The 21,309-nt window shown below is 42.3% G+C and overlaps 1 protein-coding gene across 5 annotated transcripts in view; it reads left to right on the forward strand.

Moving 5' to 3' along the window:
- Nucleotides 1-21,309, forward strand: part of tmem62 (transmembrane protein 62) — a 71,869-nt gene that overhangs the window by 38,636 nt on the left and 11,924 nt on the right. For all 5 annotated transcript variants that reach the window (XM_078562939.1, XM_078562940.1, XM_078562941.1 and 2 more), the window contains 4 exons: nucleotides 989-1,111; nucleotides 4,446-4,601; nucleotides 7,339-7,498; nucleotides 12,770-12,883. In XM_078562939.1, the coding sequence (XP_078419065.1) occupies nucleotides 989-1,111; nucleotides 4,446-4,601; nucleotides 7,339-7,498; nucleotides 12,770-12,883 (553 nt within the window). The remainder of the gene's footprint in view (nucleotides 1-988; nucleotides 1,112-4,445; nucleotides 4,602-7,338; nucleotides 7,499-12,769; nucleotides 12,884-21,309) is intronic.

The raw sequence follows: 21,309 nt of genomic DNA on the forward strand, positions 1-21,309 counted from the left end.
CCCTTAATGTCACCATTAGCACATCCTTTAGCTAATATCACCACCGTCAACACCCCTTTGACCTTTTGTTTATGACATCTTTGGCAATCTCTCCTTTGCCTCCACCTATCGCTGGCCCTCTATCCAGCTTCACCTGTCCAACCCCTCTTAAACAACTTACATTTCACCACATTTCTATTTTTCTTTAGTTCTATGAAGAGTCATACAGACTCGAAACGTTAACTCTGTCTTCCTCTCCACAGATGCTGTCAGACCTGCTGAGTTTTTCCAGCAATTTTTGTATTTGTGACACATTTCACCACTCCCTTAAAATCAATCTAGTCTGGTTTATTTTTAAAATGGAAATGTTCTTTTATACCTATGTTTACCTACTTAACATTTCAAACCTAGCTCATCTCCTAAAACATCAAAGCCTTCAGACCAACTGCCTTTAATCCAATTAAGTCTCTTTCTTTCCCTCTCTCACACCACTATTTTCCAATAAACTCTTATTATATCTTCCTGACAGTTGGGTGGTGAGTTGCTTGCCACAGAACTCTCAGCCTCACATGTTGTTGGGAGATTCAACTATGTCAATGCTATTGAATGTCTATGGGATATGGTTAGATTCTCTCTTTTTGGAGATAGTCATCGCACTAGTGTAATGTAAATGTTACTGGGAAGTGACAATCTAGAACTGTTTCCCCAAAAAGCTGTTGTGACTTAAGGTCACTTGAAAATCTCAATGCTGAGGTTGACAGATTTTCGTTAGGCATTGATACTAAGGGTTACAGAACAATTAACAACTTGGGAAAAATTGAGGCAAGTAAATTGATTTAAGATACAGATTAGCCATGATCTAACTGAATTGCAGAACAAACTGGAGGGGCTGAACGTCTTGTTCTTATGTTCTGATAAAAGTTGAACCAAGTTTTAAGGGGTGAGAGGAGAGGAACTAGCTACATCTGTATTTTGTGCTTCGCAAATGGAACTTTTCTATACTTTACAGCTCTGCTATCGCATACCTGTGTGGACACCTACATGCACTGGGTGGTCTCATGCCTGTTCTACACAGCAGAAATGCACAAGGGACACTGGAATTGGAGCTAGCCGACTGGATGGACAACCGGAAGTTGGTATCTTTTGAAATAACAAATACACTAATGCATGAGAAAAGCTTTGGAACAGTTTTTTCACCATGAAACTTGTGACATGCACCATAATTCATTGTTGAAAGTCTTAAGTTGGTAGCGTAACAGTTAAGACACTGAGTAGTGTTCTGCATTGTATTATCGAACGTATGTCAGCTATGGCTCAGTTGGTACTCTTATCTCTAAGTGATAAGGTTCTAGGTTCAAGTCCAACTCCAGGGCTTAAGCTTAAATTGAAGGCTGACACTCCAGTGCAGTACTGAGAGTGCTGTACCGTTAGAGATGCCTTAAACTGAGGTCCCTCAGTATTCTGGTGAATGTAGAAGATCCCATGGCACCATTTCAAAGAATAGCAGGGGAGTACTCCCTGGTGTTCTTGGCCAATATTTATCCGTTGATCAACATCACAAAAAACAGAAAACCTGGTCATTATCCCAGCACTGTTTGTGGGAGTTTGCTTTGTGCAAAATTGACCTTGGTCTTTTCTCATCTTAAAAGCTATACAGTAAGTCCTCACTTTAAGTTGCCCCATTTGAAGTTGTTTTGGTTTAACAATGTGTTTTTAATGGGCCTGGTATTCACTTTTAGCATTGTGGATTTACATTAACATCGTTTTGCACCGGGTTTGACGTAGGTACGCGTGACTTGATCAGCATTTTGGAGCAGTCTCTTAAGTTCCTCAACCTCCCTGACTCCCTGACCACTTCTGACTGCCACCACCTCTACTTCTCACGGGCCCTCCTGACTGTCGCTGCCTCTCCTGCTGGCCAACCTTCCCTCCAGCTTGCCGACCCTCCTGCTGGTCACTTCTCCCGCTGGCTGACTCTCCCGTTCACCACCACTGCATCTGTAACATGGTAACACCTCTACCAATCGGAGTCCACTTGCCAACCAATTAACACTCTTCCCATACAGAATAAATTGTTGTTTTCCCCTTATATTGGTATTCTTGCAAAGTGTCCTGATGACTGCAAGACGAAAAGCTCCGACATGTCTCAGATTTAAGATAACTGGCAAAAGAACCAGAGAGGAGATAAGGATTTTTTTCAATGAATAGCGCTGTTGTGACCTGGAATGCATTGCTTGACAGAGTGATGGAAGCAGAGTCTATAGTAATTTTCAAAATGGGACTTGGATATTTCTGGGAAAAACGGGCATCCCTGGTACCATTCTAGTAAATCTCCCCTCTCAATCTGCCCTAGCATAGACGCCTTTCCTAAAGTATGTTGCTCAAAATTGTCTGCACTATTCTCGTTGGAGCCTAACAAATGATTTATAAAGGTTTAACATTGCTTTCTTGCTTTTTGAATTCTATTCCCTTATAAAACCATGAACCCCATATGCCTCTACCAGTCTGATCAATTTGCCCTCCAATTTGAGAATCTGAATTGTCTTTGGCTTCCCTCATGGGCCAGTCACATGCAATGACGTTTACACTGTCCATTTTGGGCATGCGACAAGCCATTTTCTGACTCTAATCTGGACTGTTGTGCATGGCGCTTCAGCCATTTTTAATGGTGTCGAATGCATGACAATGGACTCACTCCTGGCCATGGGGAGAACGGTCAAGAATCAGGAAGCTGGGAATAGTTATTTATATAAATGTAAATTGAAAGACAAACCCTAAGAGGAATTAAAGAGTCCTACAATTCTAAGACCTTTTCAAAAGTATGAGTTTGAGTCGAAGTTGGTGCATGGAGCTGACTCTCACTTAGTGATGACACAAAGACGAGATTGCATTTTGGAGCTTAGGAGGAGTAAAGTTCAGTTGACTTGACTCGAATCGATGCTCACTGGGATATAGTTCCAATGGTGCTAGACCCCTTTTGATACAGTGGCTAACCTTCATGTACAAGCAGGCTGTTTGACCACAGAAGCCTCATATCTGGGGTGATCCCATCCTCCCCTGTCCCTGTAAATGGGCAACCTGTCTGATTTTTCTAGTTCCCAAGCCCAGGGGCACAGAGGTCAAGTGTACTGTCTCACATGTCCAGTAGCTTGTCTTAAATGGCAAACAGGGGGATCAAAAACAACTTGCATTTCTCTTGTTCTCAATATATACAGGAAGAGAAAATTCAGAGCACTTTACAGAGCAGTGAATAATGAGTTGAAGACCTGTGGGTGGGGTTGGGGGTGACGCAGCAAAAGTAAGATAAACAGGAGGAGGAAAGAGAACAATGAGGACAATCTTGAGATAGTTGACAAGGCAGAGATGCTGAGGGAGTGAGTTCCAGATTGCAGGAGGTCTATCATGGAGTGGAGAATGAGAAGTGTATCAGGGTTGGAGTGGAGGGGGTCAGAGGTCAGAAGGGGCAAGGTTATGGACTTATTTGAAGATCTGGCGAGTGGGCTGAGAGGGTGCACAGTGTTAGAGGTGAAAGAAAGCAACAGATTCAATGTGAAGAGGAAGTGGACTTTGGGATTGAACAGTGCATAGTGGTTTATGACCTTTGACCTGATCCTGAGGTGGCAACCAGGGAGGGGGAAGGAGTCAATCCAAGGAGGGCAGCTTCAGGTTAAAAGCCAGAACAAACTTTGGCTTGTCTAGGTCTTAGTGTTGGATAAGCAGATGAAGATGTTGCAACATGTGTAGGATTGAAGGCTAAGGTACAGTGGACTATCATCAGCATACACTTCAAAGCCAACCCCACACAAGTACAACTTACATTTGTGAGCCTTTAATGTAATAAAATGTTACAAGGCGCTTCACAGGAACGTTATGAAGCAAAATTATAGACCGAAGCACATACGGCGATATTAGGGCAGATTGGTAAAGCGGCAGGCTATCATTGCCAGGGGTAGTTTGTAAATAATGAAAGGTATTGGTGGTGGGTAGAAAAGATGAGACTCTGATGTCCACCAAAGGTAAGAGTATGGGTACAGGAGGAGAATCTATTTGAAGGATTGTAATGAAGGCAGAAGTGATATCAGAAGCGAGTAGTTACAGAAATGGACTGTGGAGGAAAGGTGTCCATGGAGGATTCAGTGGTTGCAACACTGAAGGCAGCAGAAAAGTGAGGAGGATACAAAGGCACTTGATCACATGAATTGAATCAGATCAATCCTCTTTCCAATCCATGACCCAGGCATGGAAGTTGATTCTGACCAGCTAATTCGCTATAGATCATTAATCAAACATGAACCTGCCTTGTCTCTAAACCTGGTCATCAGGAGAGCTTAGTCACTGCTTTTGAGGAGAGAATAAAGCCATCTTCTGGTCGCATCTGAAGCCAGTTTTTATATGGACTCATTTAAGCTAAATGGTGTTGTCCTGTTCACAAAAGTTGTGTGCCTTTGTTGCTTTTCTCTTGGCAGGTACCGTTTAATGGCATTTGACCATGATCTGTTTAGCTTTGCGGACCTGAAGTTTGACAAGTGGCCAGTAGTTCTCATCACAAATCCAAAGTCTGCCCTATACAGTAGCCCAAGACATGAGCCCCTGGGGAAAATCAAGCATTCTACACATATCCGGTATGATCCAGTGTGTTTTCTGTTATTTTCAGATACATTCCTTTTAGCTGCCTTTTTATCTGAATGAGTCTATAGTCAAATATTTAAGAACATGAGAAACAGGAGCAAACCATACAGCCCCTTGAGCCTGCTCTGACATTGAATACAATCATGGCTGATCTTCTGTCTCAACTCCACTTTCCCATCCACTCCTTGATTACCTGAAAGACCAAAAATCTGTCTATCTCGGCCTTAAATATATTCAACGATGGAGCATCTACAACCCCCTTGGGTAGAGAATTCCAAAGATCTACAGCCATTTGAGTGAAGAGATTCCTCCTCATATCAGTCCTAAACAATCGGCTGTTATACTGAGACTGTGCTCCCATGTTCTAGATTCCTCAGCCAGGGGGAACAACCTCTGTGTGTACCCAGTCAAGCCTCTTCAGAATCTTGTGCGTTTCAGTGAGACCACTCTTATTCTCCTAAACTCCACGGAATATAGACCCAATTTACTCAGCCTTTCACCATTGGACAACCCTCTCAGCCCAGGGACCAATCTAGTGAACCTTTGCTGTATTGCCTCCAAGGCAAATATATCCTTCCTTAGATATGGAGACCAAAACTGGCACAGTATTTCAGGTGTGGTCTTACCAAAGTTCTATGCAACTGTAGCAAGACTTCCTTATTCTTGTACTCCAATCCCCTTGCAATAAAGGTCATCTTGTTACTTGCCTTTCTTATTGCTTGTTGTACCTGCATGCTAACTCTGTGTGTCCCTTGTACAAGTACACCCAAGTTGCTCTAAACAGCAACATTTACAAGTTTCAGATCTTTCAACAACTATTCTGCTTTTCTATTCTTGATACCAAACTGAATAAACTCTCACTTCCCCACATTATACTCCATCTACCACCTTGTTCACCCACTCACTTAGCCTGCCAATATCTCTGCAGCCTGTGTCCTGCTCACAGCCGTTTTAATAGCATGAAAGATGAATGACATAGGGTCATTGTTTGATTTACCATGCCTTCGATTCCTTGCTTGCATTCAACAAACATATCCTGTGGAAAATTACAATGTGATGGGTCAACCCCTGTATTCCTGAGACAAGATCTTGTCCTTTCCATCCCATGCTGAATCACATGTAGCTGGGTGGGCAAGTTCCCTGCCTTGAAGAATATGGGTTAACCTGTTGAGCCATATTTATTAAAATCAGTTATACAAACTTGCTATGGTGGGTTTAAATCTCAAAACCTTTGGATTACTCGTCCATAATCATTGCATTCCTGTATCTGCGTGAGTACTTTCATCAGCTTATTCTATCATCTCTCTCATTCGAATGGTGGCAGTTCTTAGTCTCATCACTTTGTTGAGCTGAAACCACTCACTTCTGTCTAATCTAAAGCGGTGTGTTTTGGCTGCTTGGTGTACATGAAACTGGATTGCAAGGACCCAGTTAGGAGCAAACACACTTGGAGGGGCAAAAGGTTACAGCTCAAACCCAAGGCCATATCTTGAACACCTAATCTTGGCTGACACTCAAATGCAGTATTCAGACAGTAGTTTGATAGCATTTTCTTTGTAGGATACAGAGTATTCAATGATAATGTGATCACCCATGGAACAATGCAGCATATGCTCATTTCCATGGCAGATCCTTAATTGAGCAGTTATAAATGTTCCACTTTCAATTTTCATTGGAGGTAGAGCACATGCTGTTTTATAATTTTTTTAAAAAGTGCTTGTATTTATATAGACCTCACAACAGCCAATTAAGTAGTTTTGCACAGTAAGTTCCAATTAGATGCCAGTTAATTTGTTTTAAGTGATGTTGATTTGAAGGAAAGTGATGCCCCAGATACCAGGAGAACTCGCTATTCTTCTCAATATGGTGGCAGGGACCTTAACATTTCACTTAAAATAGCCAGCTGGGACCTTGGATTCAGGATCACCTCTCATAGTGCAGTGCTCCCTCAGAAATGAACCGGTACTGTGCTAAGAAAGAAGTTGTATTTATGCAGTGTCTTTCATAACCCCAGGATGTCCCAAAGCACTTTACAGTCAACTACATACTTTTGAACACTAAGATAAAAGCAAAAAAACTGTGGATGCTGGAAATCCAAAACAAAAACAAAAATACCTGGAAAAACTCAGCAGGTCTGACAGCATCTGCGGAGAGGAACACAGTTAACGTTTCGAGTCCGTATGACTCTTCAACAGAACTGTTGAAGAGTCATACGGACTCGAAACGTTAACTGTGTTCCTCTCCGCAGATGCTGTCAGACCTGCTGAGTTTTTCCAGGTATTTTTGTTTTACATACTTTTGAAGTTGGGTCACTGTTGTAATGTAGGAAATACAACAGCCAATTTGTGCACAGCAAATTCCCACAAACAGGACTGCAATAATGGCCAAATAATCTGTTTTTACTAATATTAGTTGAGTGATACACTCTTTTCTCCAGTCTGGATAAATGAGTCATTTTCAGCTTGGCAAACTGTAACAAGTGGAGTACCGCAGGGATTCATGCTGGTACCTCAACTCTTTATAATCCAAATTAATGACAGACTGTATTGTAGCTAAATTTGCTGATGATACAAAGATAGCTAGGAAAGCAAGTTGTGAGGACACAAAGAGTCTGCAAAGGGATATAGATAGATTGAGTGAATATATAAATACAGAATTATCAACTGAGGAATTTAATCAGGTTTTGTACTTCAGTTACCACTGGTAACATGGTTCATATTTCTTCATTAGGGTTCTAGCCTTCTCCCCATCACAAATCACCTCGGTCTTAATCAGTATTGATGGTATCGCTTTAGGCAATGCGGTCCACATCGAAGGCCCATTCTTCTCGATAGTCTGGAGGGCCGAGGATTACAGCAAAGGAATACACTACATTGAAGTCAGAGCACAGGTAACATGATGCATACCTTTCTCACTGGTATGCGTGTTGTGAGACTGTTTGCATCAAGTCCCTGTATGAATAAGTTTGTTGTTGGATAGTTTGGCTAAAACAATTATCAATTCACAAGATCCTTAAAAGATTTATTTACATTCTCTTTCTTCCTCCCACGTAATTTCCCCTCTTCCCTCCTCCCCTTTTTGATGTATGCAGATAGAGTTCCAGAGGCACCAGCCACTCTGTATTGTTGCCCTGCAAAAATTGTCATTTTTATTTGCAGCAGGATATTTGATCATGGAGGAAGTCACTGCCAATATCTGTTCAGTCACCCTAAGAGATTCGAGGAGAGAAAAGATTTGACAAATCTCTATATTGCTTTCTGCGCTTTCTCAGCAGAAAGCACTTGATAATCACTGGCTATCTTTTTTGGCTAATTATGAATGGGTAATATTAACAAATAATACCACAAACATTCCAGACAATCAAGATGGTGACAGGAGGGAACTGTTGTTTTGTGCAGTTCACAAAATGGTGCAGCACACACTCCACCTTTCCAGTAATTGATTGCTCCCCACCTCTCCCAAGACCCAGCTCTCACAGCCTTGACCTGGGAGCATCCAGGCATACAGTGACATTAATGTGAATCAGTAACAATGCAACACGAGTGCAAGGTATTAATTGGAGATCGATGTTAATGCGAAACAATGCTGTGGGGGATGACGTTAAGCGAGGAGATCTTGTATCCTAACTCACAGCAAGTCTCTTTCACCCCTGTGCTCACTCATCTGCTCTGGCTTCCAGTCCAGCAATGCTTTGAGTTTAAAATTTTCATCCTTGTTTTCAAATCCCTCCACGGACTCATCATCCCTAAGTCTGTAGCCTCCCTCAACCCTATAACCCTCTGAAATCAGTGTGCTCCTCCAATTCAGGCCTCTTGCACAACCTCAATTTTAATCGTTCCACAATTGGTGGTCATGCCTTCGGCTGCCAAGGCCTTAAGCTCTGAAAATCCCTCTTTACCTCTCAATCCTCCTGAAAGTCATTCCCTAAAATCTACCTCTTTGATCACATTTTTGTCACCTCTGTCCTAGTATCTCCTTGTGTTTTGGTTTCATATTTTGTTTGATAATGTTCCTAGGAAGTGCCTTGGGCCGTTTTACTATGTTAAAACACTACATAAATGCAAGATGATGTTGTTGTTTCAATCAGATTACCGCTAAGTCTAAGCTTTCTGAAAATGTAGAGTCTCAGCCATTTAACTCTATCTTAATAATCAAACACTTTACAGCCTACTAAGTACTTTTGAAGTGTAGTCACTATTGTAATGAAGGAAACGCAGCATCCAATTTGTGTACAGCAAGGTCCCACAAATGGCAATATGATAATTACCAGATCATTTATTTTTGTGATGATGATTGAGCAAAATAATATTGACTGGGATCTTGGGGATAACTCCCTTGCTTTTCTTTAAAATAGAATCATAGAAAAGTTGCGGTGCAGGAAGAGGCCATTCAGTCCATCAAGTCTGTGCTAGCCAAAGAAAAGAGAAAAAGAAACTAGCCGCTCATTTTAACCCACTTCCAGCACCTGGTCTATAGCTTTCCAGTTTACAGCATTTCAGGTGCAGATCCCAGGTACCTTTTAAATGAGTTGTGTGTCTCAGCCTCAACCACCAATTTAGACAGTGAATTCCAGCCACCCACCATCTTTTGGGTGAGAAAGCTTTTCCTCATGTCCCCTCTAATCCTTCTACCAATTGCCTTAAATCTATGCCCCTAGTAATTGACCCCTCAACTAGGGATAAGGTCTTTCCTGTCTACCTTATCTAGGCCCTTCATAATTTTGTAAGCCTCAATTAGCTCACCGCTCAGCCTGCTATGTTCTGAGGAAAATAACCCTAGCTTATCCAATCTTTCTTCATAGCTGCAATTTTCAAGCTCTGGCAACATTCTTGTAAATCTCCTCTGTACCCTCTCCAGAGCAATTATGTCCTTCGTGTGATGTGGTGACTAGAACTGTACACACAATTCCAGCTGTGGCCTAACCAGCATTTTATACAATTCCATCATTACATTCCTGCTTTTACATTCAATATCTCGTCCAATAAAGGAAAGCATTCCATGTGCTTTTTTACCATCTTATCCACCTGCCCTGTCACCTTTAGAGACCTGTGGGCATGTACTCCAAAATCTATCACTTCCTCTACCCATCTCTGTATCCTCCCATTTTTTGAATATTCCCATGCTTTGTTTGCCCTCCCCAAATGCATTACCTCACACATTTCTGGATTGAATTCCATTTACCACTTTTCTGCCCACTCAACCAAACCATTGATATCATTCTGGAGGCAGCAGCTGTCTTCTTCATTATCAACTACACAGCCAATTTTTGTGTCATCTGCAAATTTCCCAATCATGCCTCCCACATGTAAATCCAAATCATTAATATATACGACAAACATCAAAGGCCGCAACACTGAACTCTGTGGAATGCCACTGGAAGCAGTTGCTTTCCATTCACAAAAACATCCATTGACCATTACCCTTTGATAAAAACAAAAAGCTAAAAGCTACTGCGGATGCTGGAAATCCAAAACAAAAACAGAATTACCTGGAAAAACTCAGCAGGTCTGGCAGCATCGGCGGAGAAGAAATCAGTTAACGTTTCGAACCTTCGAAGGGCCATGAAGGCTCGAAGCGTTAACTGATTTCTTCTCCGCCGATGCTGCCAGACCTGCTGAGTTTTTCCAGGTAATTCTGTTTTTGTGTTGACCATTACCCTTTGTTTCCTGTCGCTGAGCCAATTTTGGATCCAACTCACCACCTTCCCCTGTATTCCATGGGATCTCACCATTCTGACAGTCTGCCATGTGGGACCTTGTCAAATGCCTTACTAAAATCCATGTAGACAACATCCACTGCACTACCCTCATCAATCCTCCTTGTTACTTCCTCAAAAAAATCGCTTGAGTTAGTAAGACACGATCTTCCCCTAACAAAACCATGCTGACTATCCTTAATCAATCCGTGCATTTCTAAGTAACAGTTCAGCCTGTGTCTCAGAATTGTTTCCAATAATTTGCCCACCACCAAAGTCAGACTGTCTGGCCTGTAATTTTCTGGCTTATCCCTCGCACCTATTTTAAATAATGGTACAACATTCACAGACCTCCAACCCTTTGGTACGTTGCCTGAGGATTGGAAAATGATTGTCAGAGTATCCGATATTTCCTCCCTGGCTTCCTTTAACAGCCCAGGATACAATCCATCTGCCCCTGCTGATTTATCCACCTTCAAGGATGTCGGTCCCTCCAGTTTTGCTCTCTCGTTATGCTTATTATATCTTAATATTTCACACTCTTCCTCTTTAACTAGAATGTCAGCATCATCCCCCCTCCTTAGTGAAGACAGAGACAAAGTACTCATTTGAGAATCCTGCCCACATCTTCAGCATCAACGCACAAGTTACCATGTACATCTCTGATAGGCCCTACCCTTTCCTTTGTTACTTTCTTGCTCTTAATGTACTGGTAAAATATCTTTGGGACGTTGGTGCCATGGGATCTTTTACATACAGCTGAGCGGGTAGATGTAGTCTTAGTTTAACACCTTATCAAAAGATGACCATGCAGCACTCCCTCAGTACTGCACCGGGAGTGTCAGCCTGGATTATGTGCTGAAGTCCTAGAGTGAGACTTGAAACCATAACCTTATGATTCAAAGGCGGGAGTGCTACCGCTCAGCAGGGCTGACACCAAGGTCATTGTGAAACTGACATTATTCTTCATTGCTAAAAGGCTACTCAACTATATAGTTTACCCTAATGACAGACCACTGTGCCAATAGCTACAAAGGAAAGGATGCCTTGTGTCAATGCTGAATAACAGGAGGTCAGAGTTTACTATTTATTAGAGTTCTTTGAGGAAATAACAAGCAAGGTGGATAAAGGGGAATCTGTAGATGTGGTGTACTTTGATTCCAAAAAATATTTCATAAGGTGTCACATCAAAGGTTACTACACAAAATAAGAGTTCATGGTGTCGGGGGGGGTAACATATTAGCATGGATAAGGATTGGTTAGCTAACAGACTGCCAGAGAGTATGGATAAATGGGTCTTTTTTGGGTTGGCAAGCTGTAACTAGTGGAGTGACTCTAGAAACACGTTAACTAGTCATAATCACATTGCTGTTTGTGGCATCTTGCTGTGTACAAATTAGCTGCCATGGTTCCTACATTACAACAGCCCTTAGCACTTTGGAATGTACTTAAGTTATGAAGGATGCTATAGAAATGTAAGTCTTCTAACAATCGCAAAGCCATGGAGACAGAAAATTCCTTTACATGTGGCTGGGGCATTGATATGATTCCACAGCACGCACTGGCCATTGAATTTACTGTTAATTAATTGCAAATTACTGCAGATCTTTTGAGAAATAAAGTAGCTCTGATCTTGTGTCACGAGAGAAATTAGAAAGCATTGAACCCGGTGGTTAGAATGCTGTGCTGAAATAACTCCAATATACACAGTTATGCTATATATTGATAGATCAGCCACAGAGAATTGTGCTTGAATTGTCCGTCCACAAAAATGTCTTACTGCCATTCTTCATATGGGAGCTAACAGAAAGTGCCTGCCGTCCATGGACAGTACCCTAACAGGAGTGAGCACTTTCAGTAAAGGATAGGGTGAGAAAATGTCAAAAGCATAACATTCACTGAACAGCTGTGATTTTGTTACTGAGTGTTTTTGAAGGGGTGATGCTACTGTTATGAGCCAGAATCTCCAGGTCTTTGTCTAATACTAACTTGGCATTGACCAATATCTAACCAACAAATGTGACTCTTTTGCATTGTTGAAACCCTTCTGTTAAAATCCAATCTGTAATTGAGTCCCATTTTCCACATTGAACAATCTGCACATACTCGATTGATGCAGAGTCACCAGACCCTTGTTGATCTGGTAAGATCTATCTCTGTATTTGGAAGAGGGTAACATGCAGGACAGCAACGCCAATGGTTAATGATTGGCCTGTACTAGCGTGTTGAGTGGTCACCTGGCTTGAGACCAGACCCAAGACATTGTACCCGACCAGCAAGAGGCATATAGCTTTGCTCCCCACTTCTTCCCAGTCAAGCTTGAGCAGGACTTTGGTCTCTTTGCTAAATCCAGTGCTGGGATCCTTTACATTCCTTTAATTGAAACGGCATTGAGCCATGGCTTGGTGAATCGCTCACACACAATATTCCGTGCACACACCAAACCACTTCTCTTTCTGTTTTCAGGACATAGCTGGAAGAATTACAGTTAAAGGTCACGACTTTGCAGTAGAAGAGATAAACCTACTCCCTTTTGATGTTATGGCCTCATTCATCCTCCTGGCTCCTCATTACATTATGGTAGGTGCAACTGTTGACTTTGAAACCACAGTGAGGAAGGACACCAGTTCAGTCACAGTTGGAGTGTTGTTTGTAGTTTTGCAGGTGCATTTACATGATGCATATTAGAACCATGGAAAAGATACAACATAAATGCACTAGAATGTTTGCAGGAATATTTGAATCTCCTGTTAAGTGATTCAGTACACTTCTCTCTTGTTGTGTAAGTCTTCAATGTAAACAAAACATGTAGACATGAGGGGTAAATTGACCGAGGTAGGTTGGAAAATTAGGTTAAAAGATATAACAGTTGATGGGCAATGGCAAACATTTGAAGAAATAATTTGTAATTCACTAAGAATATACAGCCGCTTGAGGAATAAAAACCTGGAGAAAAGTTGGCCAACCATAGCGAACAAGATAAGTTAGATTAAAAGACTAGGCTTACAATATTGCTCAGGAGAATAGAAAGTCTGGATATTGGGAGGGTTTTAGAATTCAGCAAAGAATGACTGAGAAATTGATTTGAAGAGAGAAAATAGAATACGAGAGTAAACCTGGAAGAAATATTAAAAAACCGATTGTTAGAGATTCTACAAGTATGTAAAAAGGAAGAGAGTAGTGAAAGTAAACACAAGTCCCAGGTGGGGAATAAGGAAATAGCAGTGATATTAAAAAAATATTTTGCATCTATCTTCACAGTAGAAGACACAAATAACATTCTGGAAATTGTGGGAACCAAAGGTCTAGTGGAAATGAGGAATTTTAATTAAAATTGTGCGGGAAAAGTACTGGAGAAATTAATGGAACTGAAAGCCAACAAATCTCATGGACCTGATGGACCAAGTCCTAAGGAGGTGGCTGCAGAGATGATGGATGTGCTGGTTTTGATCTTTCAGAATTCTCTAGATTCTCAAATGGCCCCCATGGTTTTGAGGGCAGCAAATGTAAATTCAAGAAAGGAGTGAGAGAGAAGATAGGAAACTAAAGACCAGTTTGCCTGACAGTAGTAGGGAATTGTTAGAATTTTTCTTTAGGGATATGGTAATAGGGCATTTAGAAAATTCTAATATGATTAGGCAGAGTTAACACAGATTTGTGAAAGGGAAATTGTCTTGTTTTTTGTGGCTATAACTAGCAGGGTAAATGAGGGAAACCATTGAACGTAGTTTACTTCAGAATGCTTTCAGTAAGATGCCACACAAGAAGTTGTTGCACACGATGAAGACTCATGGAGATGGGGATAATATATGAGCACAGATTGAGAAATGGTTAATGAATGCAGAACAATGAGTAGGAATAAATAAGTCAATTTCAGGTTGGCAGGCTATTAATAGTGAAGAACTGCAAGGATCAGTGCTGGGGCCTCAGCTATTTATAATCTATATTAATGGCGTATATGAGGGGACTGATTGTAACATATCCAAGTTTTATGACAATACAAAGCTAGATGGGGATGTATGCATTCATGATTTTTAATTAGTAACAGGTTGAAATGTTATGGAGAGAGGGTGGGAAATTGGAATAGTTGAGGCCGAAATGAGATCAGCCATGATCGTATTGAATGGCGGGGCAGGCTCGAGGGGCTGAATTGCCTACTTCTGCTCCTAGTTCTTATGTTCTTATGAAGGTTGCAAAGGAACTGCATAGAGATGTAGATTTGTGAAGTGAGCAAGAAGGTGTCAGATGGAGAATAATGTGGGAAGTGTGAAGTTATCCACTTTGGTGCTATTCATCCTTTGAGAATGACCATGTTCATCATCTGGTGGGTTTGGTAGGGTTCTGGTGGGTACATAGGTGACTCCAAAGATCTGTGCCTGGGAGGTTCTGCTGCAGATAGGACAGGATACCACAGACGGTTAAGTTTTGGACAAGTTGCTGGCTTGGGATTTCCTCTCCATGCGTTTTCTCTCTGCCTCTGATATGAGCGTGTTTTTGAAGGAGGCTGCACTCGCGATCTGGGTGGGTTTCTCCTACGACTCAGGGTCAATATCAAAACTCCTAAGCAAAGCCTCCAGAATGTCCTTATGGTGCACCCATTGACCTACCATGAAAGCACACCCCAGATTCAAGCTCTCCATAGAAGATTCTCTTTGGTAAGCAAGTGTCAGACATTCTGGCTACATGACCAGTCAAACTCAGTTGTGACTGTGTCAGTATGGTGTGGATGGTTGGCATGCCAGCTTGGGTGTCTCACATCGCCATGGGGAAGAATGCCGAGGAAGCCATTTTTGAGATCAGGCTACAGGCTTCCCTACAAATCAATAATATCGCACACAGGGAGCAGTTTTTGTGTGGTCAGCAGAAAGAAGAGGCTGTGTGGCTTTGCAAACTTCCACAACTGGATGCAGGAGGGAGATGCTGTCTAGTTGAAGAGACGCAACCTGCAGCCATCTAAGGAATGTAGAAACATAGGATTAGGAGCAGGAGTAGACCATTCAGCCCTTTGAACCTGCATTGCCTTTCAATTAGATCATGGCTGTGGTCTCAACCCCACTGTCTGTCCTCTATAACCCTTGACCCCCTTGTCTATCAAAAATTGCCTAACGTTGACTTGAATAAACTCAATGACCCAGCCTCCACTGCTTTCTGGGGAAAAGAATTCCACACACTAATGACCCTCTGAGAGAAAAAAGACTCTCCTCATCTCCATCTTAAAAGGGATACCTCTTATTCATAAACTGTGTCCCTGGTTCTAGTCTTCCCCACAAGTGAAAACAACCTCCCAGTATCTATCCTGTCAAGTTCCCTTGTTATCTTATATGCTTGAATAAGATAAGAAATTAATGCGCTATGTGCCATTAGCAGAGCTATACATTTTTTCAAGAGCTGTTGTTGCACAGCTATGGGCTCTTCATGCATAAGATGCCTTTTCTGCCTGTATGCTACAACATACAATACTATCAGTGTATAAGTGTATATAGGGTTTGAATCCTGATAGAAACTGGGAGAAGCATAAATAGAGCCTGGGAATCGGAGCACAGCCTTTCCTACCTGGGAGCGGAGCAGAGGCAGTCAGGAGCCGGGAGCATTTCAGCTTCTGAAGAAACTGAGTGGGAAAAGCAACTCTGACATCACAGGAAACTGGTAAGTTGATTAGCTGGTAAGTGCTTGGTGTAAGGGACAGTGTGTTAAAAGCCAGCTTAGAATACAGGAGTTAAGGTAGATCTATAAATAACAAGAAGTAAAACTTTAAAATAAAAAAAATTAAATAGTAAAAGTAAAATAATTACCTAAAACACATGCTCATGTAATTAAGAAACGTATAACTTTTAGTTGCAATTGTGGGTGGTACTGGCATTTAATAAACACAGGAAGTTGTAGTATACAGAGGATTTATTCCAAATTCATTAAGAAAATAATTTAAATAATTTAGTAAATTAGAATCAATTCGTAAATAAAAACTGTAGTAAACGTTTTACATAAAGTTTAAGATACATGAGTGTAGCTTGGCCATGTGGAACGTACATCTTGTGGAACGTGGGAAGTCATGCATGCACAAAGTGCCCTCAATGACTACATCTGCAGAAAGTGTCACTAGCTGCAGAAACTTGAGCTCCAAGTTGCAGAGCTTGAGATGAGGCTAGAGTCACTCTTGCGCATCCGCGAGGCTGAGGATTATGTGGATAGCGCATTTAGAGAGGTGGTCACACGACAGCTAAGAAGTACATAGACAGAGAGGCAATGGGTGACCACCAGAGTATCTAGGAGAAACGGGCAGGAAATACAGGAATCCCCTGAGGCTATCCCGCTCTCTAACCACTTTTCCATTTTGGATACTGGTGAGTGAGATAGTTCCTTAGAAGACTGTAGCAAGAGGCAAGTTCATGGCACCATGGGTGGCTCAGCTGCACAGGAGAGGAGGAGGAAAAGCGGAAGTTCTACTGTAGTCGGGGATTCCATAGTTAGGGGGAACAGACAGGCATTTCAGCGGCCATAAATGTGAATCCAGGATGGTATGTTGCCTCCCTGGTGCCAGGGTCAAAGATGTCAGATGGTGGCTGCAGGACATTATTTTGGGGGAGGGTGAACAGCCAGAGGTCATGGTCCACATTGGGACCAATGACAAAGGTAGGAAAACGGATGAGGTCCTGAAAGCAGATTTTAGGGAGTTAGAAAGGGAATTAAAAAACTGGATCTCAAGAGCAGTAATCTCAGGATTACTCCCAGTGCGACATCCTAGTGAGCATAAGATTAGGAAGATTGAGCAATTCAACATGTAGCTGGAGAAATGGAATGTGAGGGAGGGCTTTAGATTTCTGAGGCATTGGGATCAGTTCTAGGGCAGGTGGGACCTGTACAAGAAGGACAGGTTACACCTTAACAGGACTGAGACAAATGTCCTTGCGCAGGGAGGTTTGCTAGTGCTGCTGTGGAGAGTTTAAACTAGACTGGCAGGGGGATGGGAACCTGAGGGGATATTCAGAGTGCAGAGGGGGAAAACTGGCAGTGGGAAGTAGTGAAGTATCAACTGATAACGAGGATATATCAGAGAGTAGTATCAAGATAGATAGAATACTTGGAGAATAAAAACAGAATTACCTGGAAAAACTCAGCAAGTCTGGCAGCATCGGCGGAGAAGAAATCAGTCAACGTTTCGAGCCCTCATGGCCCTTCAGCAGAACTGAAGCATAGTTTCAACAAGGGAGAAATATAAATTGGTTTAAGGTGGGTGGGGGGGAAGAGACACATTGAGGGTGTGGTGTGAGCAGATAATCAAAAGATGTCAGAGACAAAAGGGTCAAAGAGGTGTTGAAGGTGGTGGTCTTTGTCTGAGAAAAGTGCTAATTAAGAATGCAAGACAGGATATTCAAAGTACAGCTCTAGTGGGGGTGGGGTGGAAAGACTAAAGGTTTTAGTTTTAGATTTAAAAATAATGGAAATAGGTGGGGAAAGAAGAATCTATATAAATTATTGAAAAAAAGGCGGGTGGGGGGGGGAAAAGAAACGGGGTGGGGATGGGGGGAGGGGGGTTTAAGATCTAAAGTTGTTGAATTCAATATTCAGCCCAGAAGGCTGTAAAGTGCCTAGTCGGAAGATGAGGTGCTGTTCCTCCAGTTTGCGTTGGGCTTCACTGGAACAATGCAGCAAGCCAAGGACAGACATGTGGGCAAGAGAACAGGGTGGAGTGTTAAAATGGCAAGCGACAGGGAGGTTTGGGTCTTTCTTGCGGACAGACCGCAGGTGTTCCGCAAAACGGTCGCCCAGTTTGCGTTTGGTCTCTCCAATGTAGAGGAGACCGCATTGGGAGCAACGAATGCAGTAGACTAAGTTAGGGGAAATGCAAGTGAAATGCTGCTTCACTTGAAAGGAGGTGTTTGGGCCCTTGGACGGTGAGGAGAGAGGAAGTGAAGGGGCAGGTGTTGCATCTTCTGCGTGGGCATGGGGAGGTGCCATAAGTGGGGGTTGAGGAGTAGGGGGTGATGGAGGAGTGGACCAGGGTGTCCCGGAGGGAACGATCCCTACGGAATGCCGTCAAGGGGGGTGAAGGGAAGATGTGTTTGGTGGTGGCATCATGCTGGAGTTGGCGGAAATGGCGGAGGATGATCCTTTGAATGCGGAGGCTGGTGGGGTGATAAGTGAGGACAAGGGGGACCCTATCATGTTTCTGGGAAGGAGGAGAAGGCGTGAGGGAGGATGCGCGGGATATGGGCCGGACACGGTTGAGGGCCCTGTCAACGACCGTACTTGGAGAGTACTTGGAGAGTTTGATAGAATTAGAGTAGGCAATAGTAGGTCATTAGATGGGGTTAGAATAAGAGGGAAAGTAAAAAAGCCTAAATCAGGACTGACGTGCATGTGTGTGCATGCACGGAGTGTGGTTAATAAGATTGGTGAACTACAGGCACAGGTTCACAATGGAACTATGATATTATTGTTATAACAGAGACCTGGCTTAATGAAGGGCTGGACTGGGCATTAAATATTCCTGAGTTCAAGGTGTTTAGGAGAGATGGGAAAGGAAGACAAGGGTAAGAGAGCGTGGCAATATTGATTAAAGATGGCAGTGGAGAGAGGGGATGTTCCAGAGGGGTCAAGGACAGAATCTCTCTGGCTAGAGGTAAGGAATGAAGTGCAAAAACATTGATTGGTGTAGTATATAGACCACCAACTAGTGGAAGGGATGTGGAGAAACAAATTTGCAAAGAAATTATGGAGAGATGCAAGAATTATAGAGTAATCATAATGGGGGACTTCAGTTATCCAAATATAGACTGGGTTAGGAATAGTACAAAGGAACAAGAGTTCCTGGAATGTGTTCAAGATAATTTTCCACAGCAGTATGTTTCCAACGAGAGGACATTCATTTTGGACCTGGTTCTGGGGAATGAGTTGGCCCAAGTGGATCAAATATCAGTGGGAGAGTCTCCAGGAGACAGTGACCATTGTATCATAAAGTTTAGGTTAATCATGGAAGAGGACAGGGAACAATCCAGAGCAGGGATAATTAATTGGGGGAAAGCCAACTTCAATGGGATAGAAATACACCTGAGTTGAGTGAGTTGGAATCAAATGTTGGCAGAAAAGATGGTGGCTGAACAATGGGCCACCTTCAAAGAAATAGTATTGCAGGAAATGTCAAGGTATATTCCCTTGAAGTGGAAAGGTAGGACAAATAAATCCAAAGCACCCTGGATGACGAGAGATAGAGGTAAAGATGAAAAGGAAGAAGTGCACGTACGACAGATGTCAGGTAGAAAATACAATGGAGAATTAGGCTATATATAGAAAGGTCAGAGGGGAAGTGAAGAAACTAATAAGAAAAGCAAGGAGAAGCATGAAAAACGGCTGGCAGCGAACATAATAGGGAATCCCATGGTCTTTTATAAGCATGTAAATAATAAAAGGTTGGTAAAAGAAGTAGGGTCAATTAGGGACAAAAAAGGGAACTTGCTGGAGAAGGCTGGAGAAATAGCGCATGCGTTGAACGAATACTTTGCATCTGTCTTTACAATGGAAGAAATTGCTACCCAGGCTGAGGTGAGAGAGGAGGTAACTGGTACACTAGAAGAACTTACAATCGAGAGGAAGGTGTTGGAAAGGCTATCTTTTCTTAAAATAGATAAGGTACCAGAACCGGATGAGATGCATCCAAGGGTACTGAGGAAAGTGAGTATGGAAATTGAAGAGGCACTAGTGATAATCTTTCAGTCTTCCTTAGGCACAGGCGAGGTGCCAGAGGACTGGAGAATTGTAAATGTTACCCTCTTGTTCAAAAAGGGGTGCAAGGATAAAGCTGACAACTACAAACTTGTCAGTTTGACTTCAGTGGTAGGGAAACTTCTGGAAACTATAGTACGGGTCACTTAGACAAGTGCAAGATAATTAAGGAAAGCCAGCATGGATTCATTAAGGGAAAATCATGTTTAACTAACTTTCTGGAATTTTTTGAGGAGGTAGCAGAGAAGTTTGATAAGGGAAACACTGTTCATATGGTGTATATGGATTTTTCAAAAGGCATTTGATACAGGGCCACTCAACAGACTTGTGAGCAAAATTCTAGGTCATGGAATAAAAGGGAAAGTGGGCATTTGGATAAGAAATTGGCTGAGTGACAGGAAACAGGGAGTAGTGATAAATGGTTTTTCAGCTTGGAGGAAGGTTTGTAGTGGAGTTCCCCAGGGGTCAGTGTTGGGACCCTTGCTCTTCCTGATATATATTAATGACCTAGACTGTGGTGTGCAGGACATGATTTCAAAATTTGCAGATGGTACAAAGATTGGAAATGTTGTCAACTGTGATGGGGATAGTCATGAACTTCAAAAGGACATAGACATGTTGGTGGATTGGGCAGATGAGTGACATATAAAGTTCAATGCAGAGAAGTGTGAGATGATTCACTTTGGCGGGAAAAATATGGTGAGACAGTATAAAATAAATGGAGAGCTTCTAAAGGAAGTGCAGGAACAGAGGGACCTCGGCTTTTATGTATATAGGTCATTGAAGATGGCAGGGCATGTTGAGAGAGCAGTTAATAAAGCATATTGTATCTTAGGCTTTACTAAAGGTGGCGTTGAGTACAAGAGTAAGGAGGTAATATTGAACATGTATAAGACACTAGTTAGGCCTCATCTGGAGTACTGCGTCCAGTTCTGGGCACCGTACTTGAGGAAAGATGTGAAGGCATTGCAGAGAGTACAGAGTAGATTCAAAAGAATGATTCCAGGGATAAAGAACTGTTGCCATGAGGATAGATTGGAGAGGTTTGGACTGTTTTCCTTGGAAAAAGAAGGCTCAGAGGAGAGGTATTCAAGATCCTGAGGGGTACGGACAGGGTAAATAGTGAGAAATTGTTCCCACTCAAGAGAACATCAAGAACCAGAGGGCACAGATTCAAAATAATTGGCAAAAGAAGTAAATGTGATGTGAGGAAAATTTTTTTCACCCAGAGGGTGGTTGGAATCTGGAACAAACTTCCTGAAGGGTTGGTGGAGGCAGGTTTGATT

The sequence above is a fragment of the Cetorhinus maximus genome, chromosome 18 (genome assembly GCF_964194155.1).
Source record: "Cetorhinus maximus chromosome 18, sCetMax3.hap1.1, whole genome shotgun sequence".
NCBI classification, from domain to species: Eukaryota; Metazoa; Chordata; class Chondrichthyes; order Lamniformes; family Cetorhinidae; genus Cetorhinus; species Cetorhinus maximus.